The sequence below is a fragment of the Quercus lobata genome, chromosome 7 (assembly GCF_001633185.2).
Source record: "Quercus lobata isolate SW786 chromosome 7, ValleyOak3.0 Primary Assembly, whole genome shotgun sequence".
Taxonomy (NCBI): domain Eukaryota; kingdom Viridiplantae; phylum Streptophyta; class Magnoliopsida; order Fagales; family Fagaceae; genus Quercus; species Quercus lobata.
This window is the reverse complement of record NC_044910.1, coordinates 4,501,123-4,522,903: the sequence shown is the minus strand read 5'-3', so window position 1 is coordinate 4,522,903 and position 21,781 is coordinate 4,501,123. Positions and strand designations below refer to the sequence as shown.

Genomic DNA, 21,781 nt, shown 5'->3' with positions numbered 1-21,781 from the left:
TTTTGGTCACTGCCTTTTAGTTTTGGGACTATGGTTGTACCATCGCTAGGCAACAACCAATTGAAATGACTAGGAATCAGTTTACTTCGGGAAAAGGCAACGAAATTGGTTTGAAACATTTTGATTATCACTGCAGAACTATGACAAGCAGTAAAGGGGAAGATGCAAAGCCTCAATGTAATATATACTTTTGTCCTTTAAAAATTTTGTATTTTCATTGGGATAATTATTTGATGTCCATGAATTCCAAAGAAGATCTCGTCCCTTATTGACTATTATTTATTTTTCATTTGCTCTAACATAGTAGTAAATTACCAGCATTTTGCCTACAAATTTTGATTCTTTGAATGTACAAAAATTCTGAATTTGATTTTGGTGTAAATGGTATTAATTCTCTCGCATCCATTTTTTAAAATATGCATTTTCTTGTTTCATGTACATTTTCACGTTTAACATATCTTTAAACATGGATTTTCGCATTTCAAAATGTGTACACCAGTGTATTAATTGTGAATATTAGATGAGAAGTACTTTTTTTCCCAAGTTTGTTAACGTGTGCCCTTAGGGCATTAGGAAATTTTTAATGAGAAATGCTAATACTACAAAAATAGTTGAAAAAAAATAGTGGGTCCATAGGGGTACACATCTCCACCACTTACAACTTATTACCACACGACGAGTTGTGATAAAAATTGTAATATTTTTTGTGGCATTAGCATTTCTCTTTTTTAATGGATAATTTTAGGAAATATTTGATACTTACTTTCATGAGAAATATAAGAAGTTGTTAAAAGGTTACTTGTTTCTTTTCTCATAAAAAAGTTTATAAACCAACACCTTTTGAGCACCCATTAATTTTTCCCGTACAATAATTAATAATTATATAACTGAAGAAGGGGGTAGAATTTGAATTCTGGCAATACCATGAATTGATTGTGTTAGGGTACATTTTTTTAAGTACCACCTATTTATTTTCAAACACCACTAATAAGTTATTGGGCTTTTCTCAAATATTATTTTGCCCTATTATTATGTTGACCACAAATATTTCATATCTTAATATCTAAATTGGGTCATGATATAAACTATCACAAAAAACCCAAAAAACTCATATTTTATCAAATTTTATTATTATTATTTAGTTAAGCCCAAAACCGGCCTTATGAGCCCAATACACACGTTCCATTCTATTTAAAGTCCAAGAATACTTATGCTTGGCAATATTTTAAAAACCTATGATTCAAGTCCATGGTAAAACAATTTTATCAACGGAATTCAAATCCATGATCAAAGCTCATGATTTAAACCCATGGCAATTTAGTTATCAAAAGCCTAGTTCTTACTGGCAATATCAAAAAAATCCAATTTTCATTGGTAACATTAAAAGCCCAGTTCTCGCTGGCAATATCATAAAAGCCCAATTCCCATTGACAACATCAAAAGCCCAATTCTCGCTGGCAAGATGAAAAAAGCCCAATTCTTATTGGCAACATCAAAAGCCCAAGCTAACTACTTGGCACTATTTTATCAAAAGTCTAAGCTAACTATTTAATACTATTTTATCATAAGTCCAAGGTTATTAATACTTGGCAAAATACTATATCATAAGTATTTCACTTAAAAGTCCAATGATGAACAATACTTTAAGTTCTTAAACCTATTACTATAATATTACAAGCCCATGAAATCTATGGCAATTATCTATTTTCAAAACTCATGGCAATCATCTTATAAAAGCCCATGGAAAATTATGATTATTTATCTTAGACCCATGATATTTATTTATTTCATATCACATTATAAACTAGTAGTCATTATTTATCTTATATCACAATATTCATAATATTTATTTCCAAAACTCATGATAATCATTTATCCTACAAACCCATTATGATTATCTATAGAAAAACTCATGAGAATATCACATTATTCCACTATAGTGGTTGTTACCATATTTTATTTGAAACTTGTGGATATTGTCTCTATTTAAAACCCATGATAAATATTATTCTCAAGAAATATTGGAGGTCATTATTTAAAAGCCTCAAAGAAAATATCATTTACAAAAATAATCCATAGCAAAAATTATGAGAAACTATACAAGTTGTTATTTAAAACCCATGGAAATTAATACCTAAAACCTATCATATATATTTATTAAAGCTCATGGATTCATTCCATTTTTACTAACAACTAAAGCTCAAGTTGAATAAAAATCCATAGCAATATATGGTAGCTTTGTCCATTTTGTAGGGCTCATAATGAGAAATAAAAATGATAGGCCCAAGTGGAGAGAACCACCATGTCAAAGGCCCACCAAAATACTCAACCCTCATGGCCAAGTCCAACATGAAGTCTCTGCCAAAATAGTCCATGTGTGCAAACTGACCCAGCTAGAGAACTTCATTCAATTCTGCCTTCTGCTGGAGGTTGTCTCAAGAAGCAACCAAGCTCCCAAACCAAATTAGCCAACTCTGATGTGAACAGTACTAGAGGCTGACACCTAAAGGCTAATGGGCAATAAACATCCTTCCTCTCCAAGTTTTGGTCACAACTTAAGGAAGGCATAACCAAGACCTCCAAGCGAACTAAATAGTTTATTTTATTACCAAAAATGTATGTACTTGATTCATAAACCAAGCCCATGAACCCTAAAGGGGAAAATTTAGGAACATGTGGTTTGGAGGGCATAAAGGGATCTCCAGCATAACCCTCTAAAGTAGATGTAAACTTTGACACCTAGCTTGGGGTGTTGAATCCTACTTTTTAGGGTCCAAATCTCAATTGCAGCACTAGGATTCCTCCTTAATACCTGCCTTAATCCCCATTGGCTGAACACAATCTCAGAATTCTTAGCATTTAATGTATGATTATGTTGATTTTTACCCATGTGTGACATTGCCCAAAGAAGCAAAATAGCCGCAAAAGCAAATCTCCAATTTCAAGCCAAATCCTAGGATAATTATATCAGCTATTGATGTGCATTGATAATAGCTTAATTTTGCATATTTATATCATTGTTAGAAAGTATTATCATACTTATTTTGAGTTAATTCATGCATTTTATATTTGGTTTTGGAATAATGCTGAATAATCAATTTTGTGCTTAATTGAATTTTATTGCGTGAATTTGTCTTTTGTAGGAGAATGGAATTAGATAAGTGGATTTGTGCAAAGAAGAAAACTAATGAACTTTACTTTTACAAGGGCTATGATTAAGTTAAAGAAGGCCAACCCAATTAAATTTAAGTCCAATTGGAGTAAGGAATCAAAGGAAATTTGCACAAAATCCAAGTCCAATTCCGATTAGGATTCCAACCTGCACATCAATTAGTATTTTTGGCATAACTTTCGGCTAAGATGTCCAATAGAGATGATACAACTTTGTAGTTTACCAAAAGTCCAAATTTTGACGTTAAATGGGTCAAAATCATTGGTTAAGTAAAGCCTAAAAATCTGGAATTTTCTCCAAACGGGAATTCAACTTGTAATAGGATTCCTTGAACTATTTAAAGGCTCTTTAGGGCAAAATTCAGAAAGGCTAGTGCTAGGACTGAGATGTAAAACAGAAAATTGGAGCGAGACAGTGCCGCATGTGGCTTCCTTGTAACTTTTCTCCATGATAGCATTGTGACTATTTCTTTCTCTATTTTATTTGTCTATTAGTTTAATGTTTAGTATTTTATGAGTAGCTAAATTTATAATTAGGGTTGAGGATAAAACCTTATTAAGGATTATTAGTAATATTTGTGTGATTTGATTTTTCCCACAATAGTTTTTCTTTAATGATTTAAATTGTTCTTGCTTCATAACAATTGACTAAGATGGGATCCTAGATATGATTTCAATCATGTGTTTCTCATCATTTAATATTTATCTTAATTAATTGAATGTTTGGTTTATTATTTATTGATTATAAAATTGGATATCTCTTATGATTTGTTTGTCAACGAATACAATTGATGATTTGATTTTATACTTAAGAAGTGAAGAAGAACATGCTTTTGATTTTTTAAAACAAGGATTTTAATGAGAATATTTTCCATGATAGCAAGATTGATTTCTAGATCATCATGCAGTAGTTGGGAAAAATTAATGATCATAAAATGCTGATATGAATTAACAAGGCGGATTCCAAAACCTTAATTCCTTTCTCTAGATTGTTTACATCTCTTTACTGCTTTATATTATATTTTTGCTTAGTTTAATTATTTGCTTAGGATATTTGATTTCAAACAACCAATTTTTATTAAACTAGATTAGGATTAATTTGGTTAAGATTTGATTAATTTTCCTATGTTCATTCAAGTCCCTGTGGGTTCGACCTCGTTCTTGTCAAACTATATTTCGATACAGTTCGTACACTTGCCAGTGCTTTAAAATTTCACAACAGCTATTCTACCCCTAAATCAGCCCTACATTTTGGAATTTTGCTAATTAATTCTCCCTTAAACTCCCCTATAAAAGCCTAAGCATATCAACTCACAAGACACCAAAAAAAAAAAAAAAAAAACCCTCTGAAAACCTCTGTTATTCTTGTTATTCTGTCAAATTTCAGCTTGTACTTAGCCCCACTGACCCACAAATAAGCCACTTCTGTCCATACCCACTTAGCTTCAAATATTCTCTTTCTTTTTTTGCATATACACATTGATAATAGCTCAATTTTGCATATTTATATCATTATTAGAAAGCATTATCATACTTATTTTGAATTAATTCATGCATTTTATAGTTGGTTTTGGAATAATACTAAATAATCAATTTTGTGCTTAATTGAATTTTAATGCGTGAATTTGTTTTTTGTTGGATGATGAAATTAAATAGGTGATTTGTGCAAAGAAGAAATCTAATGGACTTTAATTTTACAAGGGCCATGATGAAGTCAAAGAAGGCCAACCCAATTATATTCAAGTCCAATTGGAGAAAGGAATCAATGGAAATTTGCACCAAATCCAACTTCAATTCGGATTAGGATTCCAACTTGCGTACTAGTTAGTATTTGAAGCATAAATTTCGGCTCAGATGTCCAATCGAGATGATTCAAGTTGGGCTTAAAGAGCTACAACATTGTAGTTTACCAAAAGTTCGAATTATGAAGTTAAATGGGCCAAAAACGTCGATAAATTGAAGCCTAAAAACCTGAGATTTTCTCCAAACGGGAATTCAACTTTTAATAGGATTCCTTGACCTATTTAAAGGCTCTTTAGAGCAAAATTCAGAGAGGAGCTACTGTAGAACATAATTTAGGTTTTCTTAAAGTTTCTTTACCGTTTTTAGAGTTTTATTTGTATTATAGCTTGCTCGAAGCCTTGCTAAGGCAAGGGGTGAAACCCGACCGTTTATTGGTATGTTCTTAACAATTATTTATTGGTTTTAATGCTTATGTTTTTATATTTTTTATTGTTTTACTCATCTAGAAAAGTGTTTAGTTCTGTATCATCCTTTGATTTATCATAGACTCCGGGCACGTTAAATGTTTAGTATTCCCTGCGAACTAATTCACCAGTTTTGTTTTGCCTAAAATCGATCAATTTCATGAAACTACCTTAGACAATTAATTATTGAGTTTTTTTTGTTAAATCATCCTACTAAGATCATCCTTAGTATGAATTTTAGTTGAGTTATAAAATAAATATTGTTAAGACTACCAATAAATGTGTTGTGTGTGGACCCCTAAACCTTAGCGCCTTAATATATTGTTATTTTCTCTCAATTTAAATTACCTTTACTAAACCATCAAAAATCTCTTCAATTAAACTTTATTGTTTTAGTTTTATTCTCTTGTGGTTCGCTAATCAAATCCCCTTTCCCTGTGGATTCGACCTTGGACTTATCGAGTTATTACTTCACGACAATCCTACATTTGGGAGTATTATTTAAGTTGCAACAAGTTTTTGGCACCGTTGTCGGGGATTAGGCGATTAGAGTAGCGTTCCACTTCGTTTGGAGGGGTTTTAGGCATTAAATTTCTTCACATATTTGGTAATATCTCCCCAACTCTTTTCTTTTTAAGTAGTTTAGTTTTCCTTTAGAGTTTTTCTTTTATTTTTACTTCTTTTTATTGTTAAAGGTATTTCTTTTCTTTTTCTTCTTCTTTCTTTCTTACTATTGCATGCGTGTTTGGTGTCGTGAAAGTGATAATCGCTTGGTTAGAACTAAGTCTAATAATTTGTTTAGCAATTTATCTGATTCTTTCACACATTCTCACACACTTGATATCATGGCAGATTTAGAGAGTAATCATGGTGATGAGAATAATTTATATAATGATAACTTCCATGCTCACCAACCCATTAGAACTCTCAGGGATTATTTGCAACCTACCAGGAGTAGTGCACCATCATGCATCATTTTTCCAACTAATGCAAATAATTTTAATTTTAAGCCCGGTATGATTTCATTACTTCCCAAACTTCATGGCTTAGATACTGAAAATCCATACCTACACTTTAAGGAATTTGAGGAGGTATGTTCTACCTTCTATGACCAATCATGTAATGAAGAGACCATTAGGTTGAAGTTGTTCCCTTTTTCTCTTAAAGACAAGGCTAAAACTTGGCTTATTTCTTTGAGACCTAGGTCAATTGGTACTTGGTAAGAGATGCAAATTGAGTTTTTAAAGAAATTTTTTCCAATTCATAGGACTAACACATTTAAAAGACAAATAATGAATTTTTCATAAAAAGATAATAGACATTTTATCAATGTTGGGAAAGATTTAAAGATTTGCTTAATGCTTGTCCACATCATGGCTATGAAACTTGGCGTATAATTAGTTTTTTCTATGAAAGTTTAACTCCAAAGATGCGCCAATTTGTAGAGATGATGTGCAATGGAGAGTTTTTGAATAAAGATCATGATGGGACTTTTGATTATTTTGATTTCTTAGCTGAGAATGCCTAATCTTGGGATACCACTGATACCTCAGATAGGTCTAAAGCATCCACCAACCCCTCTGGGGGTGGTAAATACCAATTTAGGGAAGATGATGACCTTAGTTCTAGGGTGGCCAGTCTAACTAGGAAGCTTGAAGCCATGGAATTAAGGAAGGTCAATGGAATCAATACTGTACCTAAAGTTGATGAAGTTTGTAGAATTTGTGAGACCATGGAAAACCCTACCGATGAATGCCCTACAATTCCAGCTTTTAAAGAGGTGTTGCATGACCAAGCAAATGCTATGAATATGGTGAAAAAATCATATCTTTCCCCCTATTCAAAGAAATACAATTCAGGGTGGAGGAATCACCCAAATTTTAGTTGGAGGAATGATAATGTGGTTGCACCTCCTACACATGGTTCTTTAAATTTGTTCCAAAGAAGAGTCTTGAGGACACTTTGCAACAATTCATGCAAACTCAATCCACCATTAATAATCAGAACTCACAAGCCATAAATGACATTAGGAGCACTCTCACTAAATTGACCACATCCATGAGCACAATAGAAAAGGGTAAGTTTCTATCTCAACCACAACTAAACCAAGGTCAATTTTTTGTTGATGCTTGTAGTTCCTCTGAAAATAAAGTGAGTTGAGCTAAATCTATAACTACTCTTCGTAGTGGAAAATCATTGAGAAAGATATTCCTAAAAGAAATACACATGATGAATCTTCCAAAATAAAGAGTAGTGATGAAGTCCTTGAGCCCAAATCTAATGAAATTGAAAGGTGTCCTATCCCTGCTCCCTTTTCCCAAAGGTTAATTCCACCTCAAAAAGTGAATCGAAATTTTGAAATTCTTGAAGTGCTTAAGCAAGTTAAAGTGAACATTCCTCTTTTGGATGCCATAAAGCAAATTCCATCATATGCTAAATTTTTGAAAGATCTGTGTACTGTTAAGCGTAAGCTTAATGTACATAAGAAGGCATTTTTGACTGAATAAGTTAGTGCAATCATTCAAAACAATAGACCTACAAAGTTTAAAGATCCAGGTTGTCCCACTATTTCATGTGTGATTGGTAATTCAAAAATAGAGAAAGCTTTGCTTGATCTTGGGGCAAGTGTGAATCTTTTGCCATATTTAGTGTATGAGTAATTAGGTCTAAGAGAGATAAAACCCACTTCCATAATTTTACAACTTGCCGATCAATCTGTGATTGTTCCTAGGGGTGTTGTTGAGGATGTTTTGGTTTTAGTGGACAAATTTTATTTTCCTATTGACTTTATTATTTTGGACATGCATTATGTTTCTAATACTAATTCTCAAATATCTGTGATTTTAGGACACCCATTTCTTGCAATTTCTAATGCATTGATAAATTGTAGAAGTGGGGTCTTAAAATTATCTTTTGGCAATATGACTCTTGAGCTTAATATTTTTAATACTTGTAAACAAACTAGGGATGAAGAGGATGTGCATGAAGTTAACTTGATTGAAATAATTGTTCAAGACCAAACATTAGCAACTTGTTTAGTCAATTCATGTGATTTTAAGTTAGATGAGAATTCTAAAATTGCATACATTCATTGTCTCTTGGAATCTACACAAGAATTGGAAGTGAGCAATTGGAAATTGAAATATGAAGAGTTGCCACCTTGTGAGATAAAGTTGTTGCCATCTAGTGAGCAAGTACCTAAATGGGAGTTGAAACCCTGGCCAAATGATCTCAAGTATGCTTTTCTAGGAACTGATGAGAATTTTCCTATGGTAATATCTTCTGAACTTAACTCCTTGCAAGAATGTAAGTTATTAAAAGTTTTGAGTAAACATAAGGGTGTCATAGGAAGGAACATGGCAAACATAAAAGGACTTAGTCCATTGGTTTGTACTCACAGGATTTATTTAAAAGACAATGACAAACCATCTAGGGAGATTGAACAAATTTTGGAAAAGACGGTTAACCTAAATCATAAAGATTGGCCTTTGAGGTTGAATGATGCACTTTGGGCATACCACACTGCCTATAAAAATATTCTTGGTATATCTCCATATAGACTTGTTTATGGTAAAGCTTGTAACTTGCCTGTGGAATTGGGACATAAATCATATTGGGTAATAAAGATGTTTAACTTTAACTTAGACAAGGCTAGTTCATTGAGAAGATTGCAATTAAATGAGTTGGAAGAAATTTGGCGTGATGCATATGAGAATTCTAGGATTTCTAAAGAAAGAATGAAGGTTTTTCATGACAAACAAATTTTAAGAAAATATTTTGAACCATCTCAAAAAGTTCTTTTGTATAATTCTAGGTTACATTTGTTCCCTGGAAAATTGAGATCTAGATGGACTGGACCTTTTATTGTTAAAAATGTTTTTCCCCTATGGTGCCATAGAAATTGAAAATCCTAAGAATGGTAACATATTTAAGGTAAATGGACAACGTTTTAAGCCATTTCTTGAGAATTTTTCACAAGAGGAGGAATCCGTTAATTTGGAGGATCCCATTTATCATGACTTGCCAAGCAATTAGCATGAGTGTTTGTGTCGTAGTTTAGAATGTGTGTGTGTGTGTGTGTGTGTGTGTGTGTTTTTTTTGTTCATTTACGTTCATCTCTTCAAGGTACTCTCCATAATCTCTACTCTTTATTGTTTTTCCTTGTTAACATTGAGGACAATGTAAGTTTTAGGTTGGGGGGAGGAACTTGAGATGATTTGCATTTGTTTTTATTTTCTGTTAAAAATTTTTTTGGGGTTATTTTTAGTGATTTTTTGTTTTCATTTTTAGTCCAATTTTCAAAAAAAGAAAAGAAAAAAAGAAGAAGAAGAAGAAGAAGTGTTGCTTTAGCAAGAGTTTTAAGTCAAAGTTCTTTATGCTACTTCTATCTAAAGAATTCCACTGTTTTTCATGTTCAACTATTATGCACATGTACTTTAGCCACATGAACATGTTTCTTGGTTGAGAGATGGAGATGACTTTGAAAATCTTGAAAATGAAATGTATAGAGTATAACCCAAGTGAGTTCTTGAGCCATTCATTTTTTTAGAGGGTTATTTTCTTTTGATCTCATTTTTTCATTTGGAAGCACATTACTTTGTTGCTGCTTAGTCTCATTATTCTTTGATTTGGTCGAATGCTAAGAATTCATCAATTTTATGCCACACTTGAATAAGTTAAAGTCATGGATTTTGAAGAACTATCCCAATCCATAAGAGATAATTTTAGGCCATCTTTGTTAATTTTGAGCCTTCATTATTTTCTTTCTTGATACATTACCGCTAGTCACCCATTTGAGCCTATTATTTTAGTCATTCTTTCTCAAACCCTTTCCTAAAGTGTTCCAAGAATGAATGCAATCAAATTGTCTTATTGCAGTAAATTTGTGGTGAAATAGTTGGAAGAAAAGGAGGAGTCACTCAAAAAAAAAAAAAAAAAGAGTCATAAACAAAAAAGGAAAAATGTTGAAAAAAAAAAAGAATGTGAAAGAGGAAGAAATAGAGAATGAATTTGTTGATGAAATTTTGAAGAAAAAAGAGAGAAAGTGAAAGTGCAATATTCAAGAAACTTGAGAAGATAAATCAATTGTCATATACTCAAAAGAAGTTGTCTCTCTAATTATTCTTGGAAACACTTTTTATTTTTACTTATACCCTTTGTTCTAAATTCCTCCTCATTACCCTACATTACGTCCCAGTGAAAGTCCAATTTGATCTTAAGAAAGGTATGGTTTGGATCTTGACATGACTAATCAATGTGTGTGGTGTAATATTCTTAGTGTTTGGCATCCTTTCATGAGACTATAAATGTCCTTTATTTTGCTTCGCCGTTCTTCATCTTATTTATATGTGATATATTAGTTTTTGTTCTACATTATTCTACTCGCATATGTTTGAGAGTATTACACCTTTTTCGAAGTGATTTTATTTGTTGAGTGTTGACAACTGTGAGATTTGAGTTGAAGCATAACTTTGGATAGAAATTCAAGCCATATTTTATCTTAAGACTAAAGTTGTGTTTGTGTTGGCTAAACTATTCACGCACTGAGTATTGATCGTATATGGAATATCTTTGGTAGTTGTTTAGTGTTTTGACCTTTGATTAACTATTTCTACTAAAGTAATAATTTTTTGTTTTTCTGTGTCTTTGTCTTGAGTCACTTAAATTGCTAGGAACTAGAAATGAGCTAGTTGGGGAGTGTGATAATAGCTTAATTTTGCATATTTATATCATTATTAGAAAGCATTATCATACTTATTTTGAGTTAATTCATGCATTTTATAATTGGTTTTGGAATAATGCTAAATATTCAATTTTGTGCTTAATTGAATTTTAATGTGTGAATTTGTTTTTTGTAGGATGATGAAATTAAAGAAGTGGATTTGTGTAAAGAAGAAATCTAAAGGACTTCAATTTTACAAGAGCCATGATGAAGTCAAAGAAGGCCAACCCAATTATATTTAAGTCCAATTGGAGTAAGGAATCAAAAGAAATTGGCACCAAATCTAAGTCCAATTCGGATTAGGATTCCAGCTTGCACACCAGTTAGTATTTGGAGCATAACTTTTGGCTCAAATTTCCAATCGATATAATTCAAGTTGGGCTGGAAAGCTAACTTAAAGGGATACAACTTTGTAGTTTACCAAAAGTCTGAATTATGAAGTTAAATGGGCCAAAAACGTTGGCTAAGTGAAGCCTAAAAACCTAGGATTTTCTCCAAACGGGAATTCAACTTGTAATAGAATTCCTTGACCTATTTAAAGGCTCTTTAGAGCAAAATTCAGAGGGAAGCTGTTGTAGAACATAATTTATGTTTTTTTAAAATTTCTTTACAGTTTTTAGAGTTTTATTTGTGTTATGGCTTGCTAGAAGCCTTGCTAAGGCAAGTGATAAAACCCAATTGTTTATTGGTATGTTCTTAACAATTATTTATTGGTTTTAATGCTTATGTTTTTATGTATTTGATTGTTTTACACATCTAGAAAAGTGTTTAGTTCTGTATAATCCTTTGATTTATCGTAGGCTCCGAATACGTTAAATGCTTAGTATTCCTTGAGAACTAATTCACTAATTTTGTTTTGCCTAAAATCAATCAATTTTATGAAACTACCTTAGACAATTAATTATTGAGTTTTTATTGTTAAATCATCTGACTAAGGTCATCCTTCGTATGAATTTTAGTTGAGTTATAAAATAAATATTGTTAAGACTAACAATAAATGTGTCTTGGGTGGATACCTAAACTTTAGCGCCTTAATATATTGTTATTTTCTCTCAATTTAAATTACCTTTACTAAACCATCAAAAATCTCTTCAATTAAATTTTATTGTTTTAGTTTTATTTATTCTCTTGTGGTTTACTAATCGAATCCCTTTTCCCTGTGAATTTGACCTTTGACTTATCGAGTTATTACTTTGCGACAATCCTGCACTTGGTAGCATTATTTAAGTCACAGCACACAGCCCATAAATTCTTCCTAATTAGTCATAAAGAACTCTTTACCCATTAAAGACTTGGTTTCAGCATTAACTCTATCATACCATCACAAGCTTACATACCCACTCACTCAAAATAGCCTATTATACCCTATTCATGCCCCACATATATATTTCCCAAGAATTTTAGCCCAACATTTGCTGCTCTGGGTTGAAATCTCTCTCTTCCTTTATTCCATCCTATGTTTTCCTCTTTTACTTGTAATTATGAAGCCTTTAATCCTTGTTTATTGTTATTATGATGAAATGCATAATGTTTTGGATGCTATGAAAGTTTTCCCTTATGTTAACTTAATAATAATAAGGAAAACATATGATTTTTACCATGTAAACACACTTATTAACCTGTCAGACGTCTACCACTAGAAGTCTGTCATATTTATTGTTGGACTATTTTTTCTCTTGTGTACTTGTTATAACGGGCCCATTTTTATATTAATTGACTATGGAGGAAATGCATAATTTTTACTATGCAAATACATTTATTAATTTTTCAAGTATCTACCGTTAGACATTTCTCTTACTTACCGCTAGACTATTATTTAAGCACTTGTTGTGGTGGGTCCTTTGTGCTAACTTATCTTTGTAGGAGGTATTTTTGGGCTTTATTATAATCTTTGTTGAATGCAATCTAGACCTTGAGCAAAATGAGACTTTCACACTTCACCGAAAGCCTTTGGGCCATGTTCCAAGCCTAAAGTCAAGTCTTGGTTATAACGGGCCATCATGTGGGCAACAAAAAACGCCCCCAACATATTGCAATTCGAGTAACAATTGCATGCAACTATGGACAACATATACTGCTCATTAATTGTTGTTATTGGTTCATGTTCTATACAATATGCATTTTGACTTTGATATCTGAAAAAATTAGTGCTTTCAAAAAAAATTAAATTAAAATTTGGGGGGAAAGAGATTTGAATCTTGTATGTATTCCTTGAAAATATTAGAAAGTATCAAGTATCAACCAATTGAATTACAAAGTTCTTGACAAATTAAATATCAGACAAGCATCAATGAACCAATGGTTTCATGTTTGGGAATAGAAAGATGAAGAGAAAAAAAAAAGAAAAAAAACGAAGAATGGTACTACTTGAATATGTGCTTTGTTACTCGCTTGTGATTGGTTGAAACCTTCCTTTTGGGCTTGTGATTGGTTTAAATACCAAAATATTAAAAATCTCACATCACAAATCTACTTAAATTAATTTTTTGTAAAATCTTTTGCTTGATGCAGTCCGAACATTCATTAAAAAGAAAATCTAGTAAATTCTGAGAAACAATTTGGGTCAATTTACTTTCATCTTACAAGGCAAATACAACAATTGTAATCCTTAGTTTATTTATTTATTTGAGAATCGATTGTAATCCTTATTATTATTATTATTATTATTATTATAGGAATTGTAATCCTTAGTTGATTCTTGATTGTATTCTTAGTCTTCACGAAATAACGAAAGAAAGATGATATTCTTTTATTAAAAAAAAAAAAAAAATTTGATTGAAATCTTTAATAAATCTAAAAGTGACTATTTTGGGCGTGTGTGATTTGATTAGCAGTTTATTTATTTTTGCAACATAAATTTGTTTTTCCTAATTGGGCCACCTACAAGATCAAAAATAAAATAAAATAAAATGTGTGTGATTTGATTAGCAGCTTTTTTTTTTTTTTTTTTTTTGCAACATAATTTTTATTTCCTAATTGGGCCACCCACAAGATTGAAAAAAAAAAAAAAATCCTAATTGGGCCACCCACAAGACCGAAAAATAAATTAAAATAAACCACAAGATCAAATAATAAATATAAATATAAATATATGGGCCACCCACCAAGATCAAAAAAATAAATAAATAAATAAAAGGGAAAATTACAGTAAACTTATTTGTGGTTTGGTTTATTTACACTTTACTTACTTGTGGTTTAAAACTTAACACTTTATTCACTTGAGATTACTTCATTTAGAACTCTGTTACTCACCTCTATTAAAATAAAGGTAAGTATGTAATTTTGTTCTCTTTTTATGTCTCTCTCTCCCAAAAAAAAATATTATACTAAAAAACAAGAGAAAAAAGATCTAAAAGTTAGGGTTTTCACTCTCCGAAGAAGATCAAAAGACAACTATGCTTGGTGGTGAGCTCGTTTAACCCAGGTTTTGTTCTTTAAATAGATTTTGATCCTACCCTCAGTGTGCCTTGGCCTTGGTGCCATGTATCTTTCACTGATTTTCTTGAATAAGCCAAAGGTTATTTTTCTTTGTTTCCATGACAGATGACAAAATACTTTACAGCTTACCGAATTGATCACATATTGGGTTTCTTCCGAATCTGGGAGTTTCCGCAGCATTCTATGACAGGTCTAGTTGGAAAATTTTGGACCATCGATCCCTCTGAATCAGGTAAAGTTATGCTTGCATAATCAAAAACAGCTTTTTTACTTGGAGAATAAATGAATGTAGAGCATGGTCTGTGTTAAGGGAAGCAATAGTTTTTAATGTTATTTTGGTGAATTTACACAATTTAATGCTTCTTTTGTAGGAAGAACTTGAAAGAGAGGGAATATGGGACTTTGATCGATTGAGTCGCCCATATATTCGGCAAGAATTGTTACAGGTTATTGAATTTTTTTTTGTTGGCTGTCTATTTCTTTGTTGTAAGAGTTTTACTGTGCATCGATTCTGCTGATTGTCTTTTTTCTTTAATTTTTATTCTTGATTCAGGATAAATTTGGATCGCATTGGACTTTTATTGCCTCAACTTTTCTCAATGAATATCAGCAGCAGTGCTATGAGGTGAGAATAGTAGTTTTAGTGGATAAATGAATTTGTTATATATATTTTCTTCATAACTCATAATTAGTCTTTGGAGGGGGTTTCTCTGTCAAATATTAGGCTGAGGGGCCTCACTCTAAATTAATTTATTTTCCTATATATTCTTCTCAGTTCAAGGAGGAATGCAACACAGAGAAAAAAATTGCTGCCAAGCTGAAGGCATGTGCAGAGAGGTCCTTGTTGTTGGAGAGTGAAATCCCCAACTTTTAGATTTTCTTTCTCTTCTTTTTTAGTATAATTTTTTGTTTTGAGAGGAGAGAAACATAAAAAGAGAACAAAATTACATACTTACGCTTATTTTTAACGGAGGTGAGTAATGGAGCCTTAACAGAGGTAATCTCAAGCGAGCAAAGTGTTAAGTTTTAAATCATGGGTAAGCAAAGTGTGAACAGGTTAAACTACAGATAAGTTTACTATAATTTCCCCTAAATAAAAATAAAAATATTCATAATAAGGCCCCCCACAAGATCGAAAAATAAATAAAAATAATCCACAAGATCAAAAAATAAATATAAATATAAAACTTTTCCACTGCCAGGAGTTGAACATGGATTCTTTAATCCATAAGAATTGCCAATGTGCTACAATGGATTTTATGTTCTATAGTGCATTAGTTTTTATTTATGTAATGGATTCAAACAAGCTTAAATACAAATAAATAAATTTCACTTTATACCTGATATTTTAAGTTGTTAACAAATTAAATCCTTAAATTTTTTTAATAAGGATATATTTTTATAAAATAAATCAGTCCAAAATATGCATATTACATAAATTGGGAGAATTTAAATCATAGTCAAGGATCATTGGCCATGAGAAGGTAATTTATGAGATATCTCTCTCACAATACATGTGACTCAAAAATGTTGTGAGAGACATTTCTTAAAAAATCATCTCGTAAAATAATTTTTCTTTAACCATGCATAATCATATTATTAGACTTTTTGTAATATTGCAGTAAAATTGCAATCACTTTCATTTGTTCAAGCTAAAAAATTTCAAAAAACTCATATAGAGTTTTCAATCACATTTAAATTTACAAAATGGTCAAAACTTAGATTAAAATTCCCACATAAACTAGATGCCAAATGTCACATATAATTAAGATGTGAGGGAATTTTTCAAATATGAATTCTAAAAACAAACTAATGGAATTTCCAAATCTAAACTTTACAACTAATTAATGAGTTGTATACATCATATTTAAAAATGTTAAAAATACATTTTTAGTCTCTGAACTTCAGTTCATGAATTAGTCTAGTTCGTAACGAACTTAAAATAATCTTTTTTTTTCAGTATCTAAAAGCTTAAAATGATTATTTTAATTTTTAACAAATTTAAAGTGATTTATTTTAGTCAAATGGAATGATAATGTATCAGTTGTAGTCGACCTAAATTTGTTCATGGATCAAGCTCTAGCAACTAATAGTATATTGAAGCAAAAAAAAAAAAAAAAAGAAAAAAAAAACCCAAAACTAAGATTAAAAAAAAAAATACAAACTTGCCCTTTATGCTTTTAATTTATATGGTATTTACTATAAAAACCTCATTACTGCCTATTTAAAATTTAAAGTACACATTTCCAAATATTTTTTTAAAAAAAAAGCACCAAGAAAGACTGTCTTCCTCTCCATTCCAATCCCAATTTCACAACCTAACAAAATCCCTAATCCTAGAAATCGAATCCTCTTATTAAAGTTACTAGCATGTAACTCATGCAAATGCATGGATGTATTTAAAATTATACATAATTTTTATTATAAAAATATAAATTATTAGATAAATTATTAAAAAAAAATAGCATGTAACACATGCATACATATAGATACATTTAAAATTAACACAATTTTTATCATAAAATTTAAATAATTAGTCAAATTATTTTTTTTAAAAGTAAACATAATTAGTCACATTAAAATTCTTACATAAATTTAATACTACTTATGATCACTTTTTTTTTTCTAATTTTTAATAAGATAGAACGTGTGGTGATTTTTATTAAGTATATGTAATTGGTTTTTTTTTTATTATAGTTCATTAATCTTAGATTCTTAGTATTTCGCTCTCATTAACTCACTTAGCACAAATATTAAAAAATTTAAATCGACACGTGGCATAAACTTAAGTAGATAATTATGGTGTGGTCCTCACATAAATTTAGGCACATGACACACAATTAGATTCTAATTTCAAATTCTAATTGAACTTTCTCTAAGCATTGCCTATTAATATATATATATATATATATATATGTATATATAAAATACCCCAATTGCTAATTAATTGTTGATATTGGTTCATGTTCTCTACAATATGCATTTTGAGTTTGATTTCTGAAAATATTAGAGCTTTTAAAAAGAAATTAAATTTAAAATTTGGGGGGAAGAGATTTGAATCTTGGATGTATTCCTTGAAAATATTAGAAGGTATCAAGTATCAATTAATTGAATTACAAAGTTCTTGACAAATTGAATATCAAACAAGCATCAATGATTTCATGTTTGTGAATGGAAAGATGAAGAGAAGAAAAAAAAGAGAAAAGAAAAAAGAAAAAAGAAAAAAGAAAAAAAAGAGGAGAAAGGTACTACTTGAATCTGTGGGTTGTTACTCACTTGTGATTGGTTGAAACCTTCCTTTTGGGCTTGTGATTGGTTTAAATACCAAAATATTAAAAACCTCACATCACAGATCTACTTAAATTTTTTGTAAAATCTTTTGCCCGATGCAATCAAAACATTCATTAAAAGGAAAATCTAGTAAATTCTAAGAAATAATGTGTCAATTTACTTTCATCTTACAAGGCAAAGACAACAATTGTAATCCTTAGTTTATTTATTAATTTGAGAATCGATTGAAATCCTTATGTTTTTTAAAAAATAAAAAATAAAATGAATTGCGATCCTTAGTTGATATTTGATAGTATCGATAGTATTCATGGCATAACGAAAGAAAATGATCTTTAAAAAAAAAATGTTGACTGATATCTTTTAAGAAAAAGTATCTTTTATAAAATTTTTTTGACTAAAATCTTTTATAAATTTGAAAGCACCGAAAGTGACTATTTTTGGCGTGCGTGATTTGATAGCAGTTTATTTATTTTTGTAACATAAATTTGTTTTTCCTAATTGGGCCACCGACAAGATCGAAAAATTAAAAAAAAATATGTGGATTTTTTTTTTTTTTTTTTGAGAATGAACTTTTTGCACTTTTATTGACGTAATGAGTTACATCCAAATGTAAAAACGAAACAATATGCGATGGAACATCCTCCATCCATACTTGAAAATCTGATATGCATATTGCATGTTTGGCCAGATTATGTGCTACACTATTGCCATTTCTCTTAACATGAGAATACAATACTCTTCTAAACTTAGTTCCATACACTTTCACATCATCTACCAGCAGACCCCACGGCGATATATTCTGATCTTGTGACTTCAACTGCTGAATTAAGCTCAAAGCATCACCTTCAAGAACAACATTTTGGAAACCCAGTTCGTGTGTGAAAGTCAAAGCCTTCAGTGCAGCCATGGCTTCCGTGTCTTCTGCCTTATAACTTTGATCAATTTTTTCTGCACAAGAAGCTAAAACATCACCATTAGAATCTCTTATTACCACCCCTACACCAGACAACTGTGAGACTTCAGAATTTGCTGCATCAAAGTTTGCTTTCACGAATCCTATTGGCGGAGCTTTCCACCTATTTCCCCCACTGCTGTTACTCCCTCTCTGTACTTCTGAAATGTGAATGTCAGCATTGTATTGCTCTAGCTTAGTCTGTGATTGAGCAGCAACCTGATGAAGCGGGCTGGCTTGCAAATTCAGACGTGCTTTATTTCTCTAATTCCAGATATTCCATGCCGTGAAAGCTAAAAGCTCCAAAGACTTTCCTTTGTCCACCATCCGTAGCAGCAACTCCTTAACACTTATGAATCCAACTTCACACCGAAAACTCCATACTTCTTGATCTGACCACACCTCATCCAGTTCCGGGCACAACCATAGTGCGTGTAACAGATCCTCCACTGCCTGTTTACATCTCTCACACGTTGGATCCTCTACAATCTTTCTTCGCATTAATGCTTGTTTGGTTGGCAGTGCATTATGGCAGGCCCTCCAAAGAAAGTTTTTAATCTTTGGAGGGGCTTGCATCTGCCATATTTCCTTCCAAAGCCGCCTCTCACAGATTGGGGGGGCTTGCGGATTTGATTCTAGTTCCGCTTCTTCCTTAAGAAATCTGTATCCGGATTTACATGAGTAATTTCCGGATGGAGTATAAGGCAAATATAGGTTGTCCTCTGCTGCATTACAGCTAAGTGGGATTTTCTTAATTAATTCAGCGTCGACCTCGGTCACAAATAACCCATCCACCAACTCTTCATTCCATCTTCTTGTGCTTGGATCAATGAGGGTGGCTATGGTATGATTTTCAAAGCTCTCTAGAGGGCAAGTTGGCAGCTGAGTTGGGTGTTTTCTTGGCAGCCAACGCTGCTGCCAAATGTTAATTTTTTCTCCATTTCCAACCCTCCATAAAGCCCCTCTTTGAATTATGTCTCTACCCCTAAGGATGCTCTTCCAAGCATATGACCCCATCTTCGAATCGGCAGCCTCCATAATTGTCGAATGTGGGAAGAAACGAGCTTTAAACACTTTGTAAAAGAGTGAGGTTTTATCATGCAAGAGCCGCCAAGCTTGCTTTGCCAAGAGAGAGTCATTGAACATAGCAAGATCTCGAAAGCCCATACCTCCAATAGTCTTCGATTTTGTCATTTCCTCCCATTTTACCCAATGGATTTTCCTTCGATCACCCCTTTGACCCCACCAAAACTTCTTGATTAGAGTCTCAATCTCATTGCATAAACCCAATGGCAATTTGAAACACCCCATAGTGTAAGTAGGGATGGCTTGTATGATTGCCTTTAGGAGCACTTCTCTTCCCGCTTGCGAAAGCAATTTAGCTTCCCACCCTTGGAGTTTCCGCCATACCTTCTCCTTTATGTAGTTAAAACTCTCTTTTTTACCTTTGCCAACTAAAGAGGGCAGCCCGAGGTATTTTTCATAGTGCAAGATTTCGGGGACTCCAATGGCCACCTTGATTCCATGTTTTTCCTCCTCCGGTACAGACTTGCTAAAGAACAAAGAGGTTTTACTTCTATTCATTTTTTGTCCCGAGGCTTCCTCATACTCCTTTAGTATATTCAAGACCTTTCCACACTCCTCCATTGTTGCCCTACAAAAAATCAAAATATCATCTGCAAAGAGCAAATGCGTTAGTTTTGGACCCCTCCTGCAAAGGGAGTATCCATGGATATCACCTTGTAATTCAGCCTTCTTAATTAAGCCATTCAAACCTTCCGTACAAAGAAGGAATAGGAAAGGAGAGAGTGGGTCTCCTTGCCTAATACCCCTTGTAGGAAAAATCATCCCACATGGATCACCATTTACCAAAACAGAATAGGAAACAGTTTTAACACAACCCATTACAAGATTTATCCACCTCTCCCTAAAACCCATCTTCCTCATTATCCCCTCCAAATAAGACCACTCCACCTGATCATACGCCTTACTCATATCTAATTTTAGTGCCATATAACCATAATTACCTCCCCTAAAACTTTGTAAACTATGCAAGGTCTCAAAGGCCACCAAAATATTATCCGAAATTAATCTACCCTTTGTGAAGGCAGATTGGTGTTCAGTGATAATGGATGGAAGTATATTTTTAAGGCGATTTGCAAGAACTTTGGAATAGATTTTATAAAGGACATTACAAAGGCTAATTGGACGAAATTAGTGAGGAAATTCAAGAGATTTTATTTTTGGAACTAGAGTAATGAAAGTATGATTTAGATTGGTTGGTATGATACCTGAATTTAACCAAGACAAAATGGATGAGGTGACGTCCTGATTAACCGTGCTCCAAAAATGCTGGTAAAAGAGCGGGGGCATACCATCCGGGTCAGGTGCTTTGAGGGGCGCCATTTGTTGAAGGGCATTGGCAAATTCACTTGCCTCAAACTCACGACAAAGACTTTCATTCATCTCCTCATCTATCATTGTTGGTACACAATCAAAAGTACCTGTGGATACTATCCCCTCTGATGCAATAAATAGTGACTTAAAGTAGTTAACCATAATTTCAACCATCTCCTCTTGTCTGGTTCTCCATACTCCTCTCTCATCTCTAATACCATCCAATGTATTTTTTCGGAATCTCCTTGTAGCTCAACAATGGAAGTATTTCGAGTTTTTGTCACCTTCATTTGCCCATAGAATTTTTGACCGTTGAGCCCACATCGTGGCTTCCTTATCCTGCAACACCTCAATCTCTTTTTTAAGCTGTCTCACCCTGTAGTTGTTTCCACTCACCATGGCTGCCCTCTCTTCTTTAGTTAGTGCTTTTTTCAAACGGCTCAATTCCATCCTAACATTACCAAACACATTTTTCTCCCATTGCTCCAACTCCTTCCCACACTTTTCAATTTTACTCAAAATATTACCCTCTATCCCAACATCACTTCCACTACCCCAAGCCGAAACCACCACATCCTCACAGCTCGAATTTGAGAGCCACAT

General features: G+C 32.4%; 1 protein-coding gene, 1 long non-coding RNA gene and 1 pseudogene across 2 annotated transcripts; 2 read left to right on the top strand and 1 right to left on the bottom strand.

The window, feature by feature from the left end:
* Nucleotides 1–7,038: 7,038 nt before the first annotated feature.
* LOC115951419 lies at nucleotides 7,039–9,413 on the top strand (annotated as a pseudogene).
* A 5,690-nt stretch (nucleotides 9,414–15,103) lies between these two features.
* LOC115954276 lies at nucleotides 15,104–15,387 on the top strand. The gene is made up of 2 exons (XR_004083872.1): nucleotides 15,104–15,163; nucleotides 15,314–15,387. It is a non-coding gene; the product is annotated as an uncharacterized LOC115954276 (long non-coding RNA).
* Nucleotides 15,388–16,115: 728 nt separating this feature from the next.
* On the bottom strand, nucleotides 16,116–21,781 carry LOC115951418. The gene is made up of 5 exons (XM_031068633.1): nucleotides 21,463–21,781; nucleotides 21,073–21,303; nucleotides 19,166–20,946; nucleotides 18,482–19,045; nucleotides 16,116–16,190 (listed from the first exon to the last, which is right to left on the bottom strand). The coding sequence occupies exons 1-5, from the start codon at nucleotides 21,779–21,781 to the stop codon at nucleotides 16,116–16,118; spliced, it is 2,970 nt and encodes a 989-aa protein (XP_030924493.1).

Bases quoted from the DNA above. Each gene is read 5' to 3' on its own strand.
- LOC115951418 (XM_031068633.1), bottom strand. From the start codon at position 21,781: ATGTGGCTCTCAAATTCGAGCTGTGAGGATGTGGTGGTTTCGGCTTGG. The intron at 19,046-19,165 runs GTATGGAGTTTT...ATCTGGAATTAG, and splicing joins AGGTGTGGTCAGATCAAGAA to AGAAATAAAGCACGTCTGAA. The intron at 16,191-18,481 runs GTATGGATGGAG...GAAATTTTTTAG, and splicing joins TATGCATATCAGATTTTCAA to CTTGAACAAATGAAAGTGAT.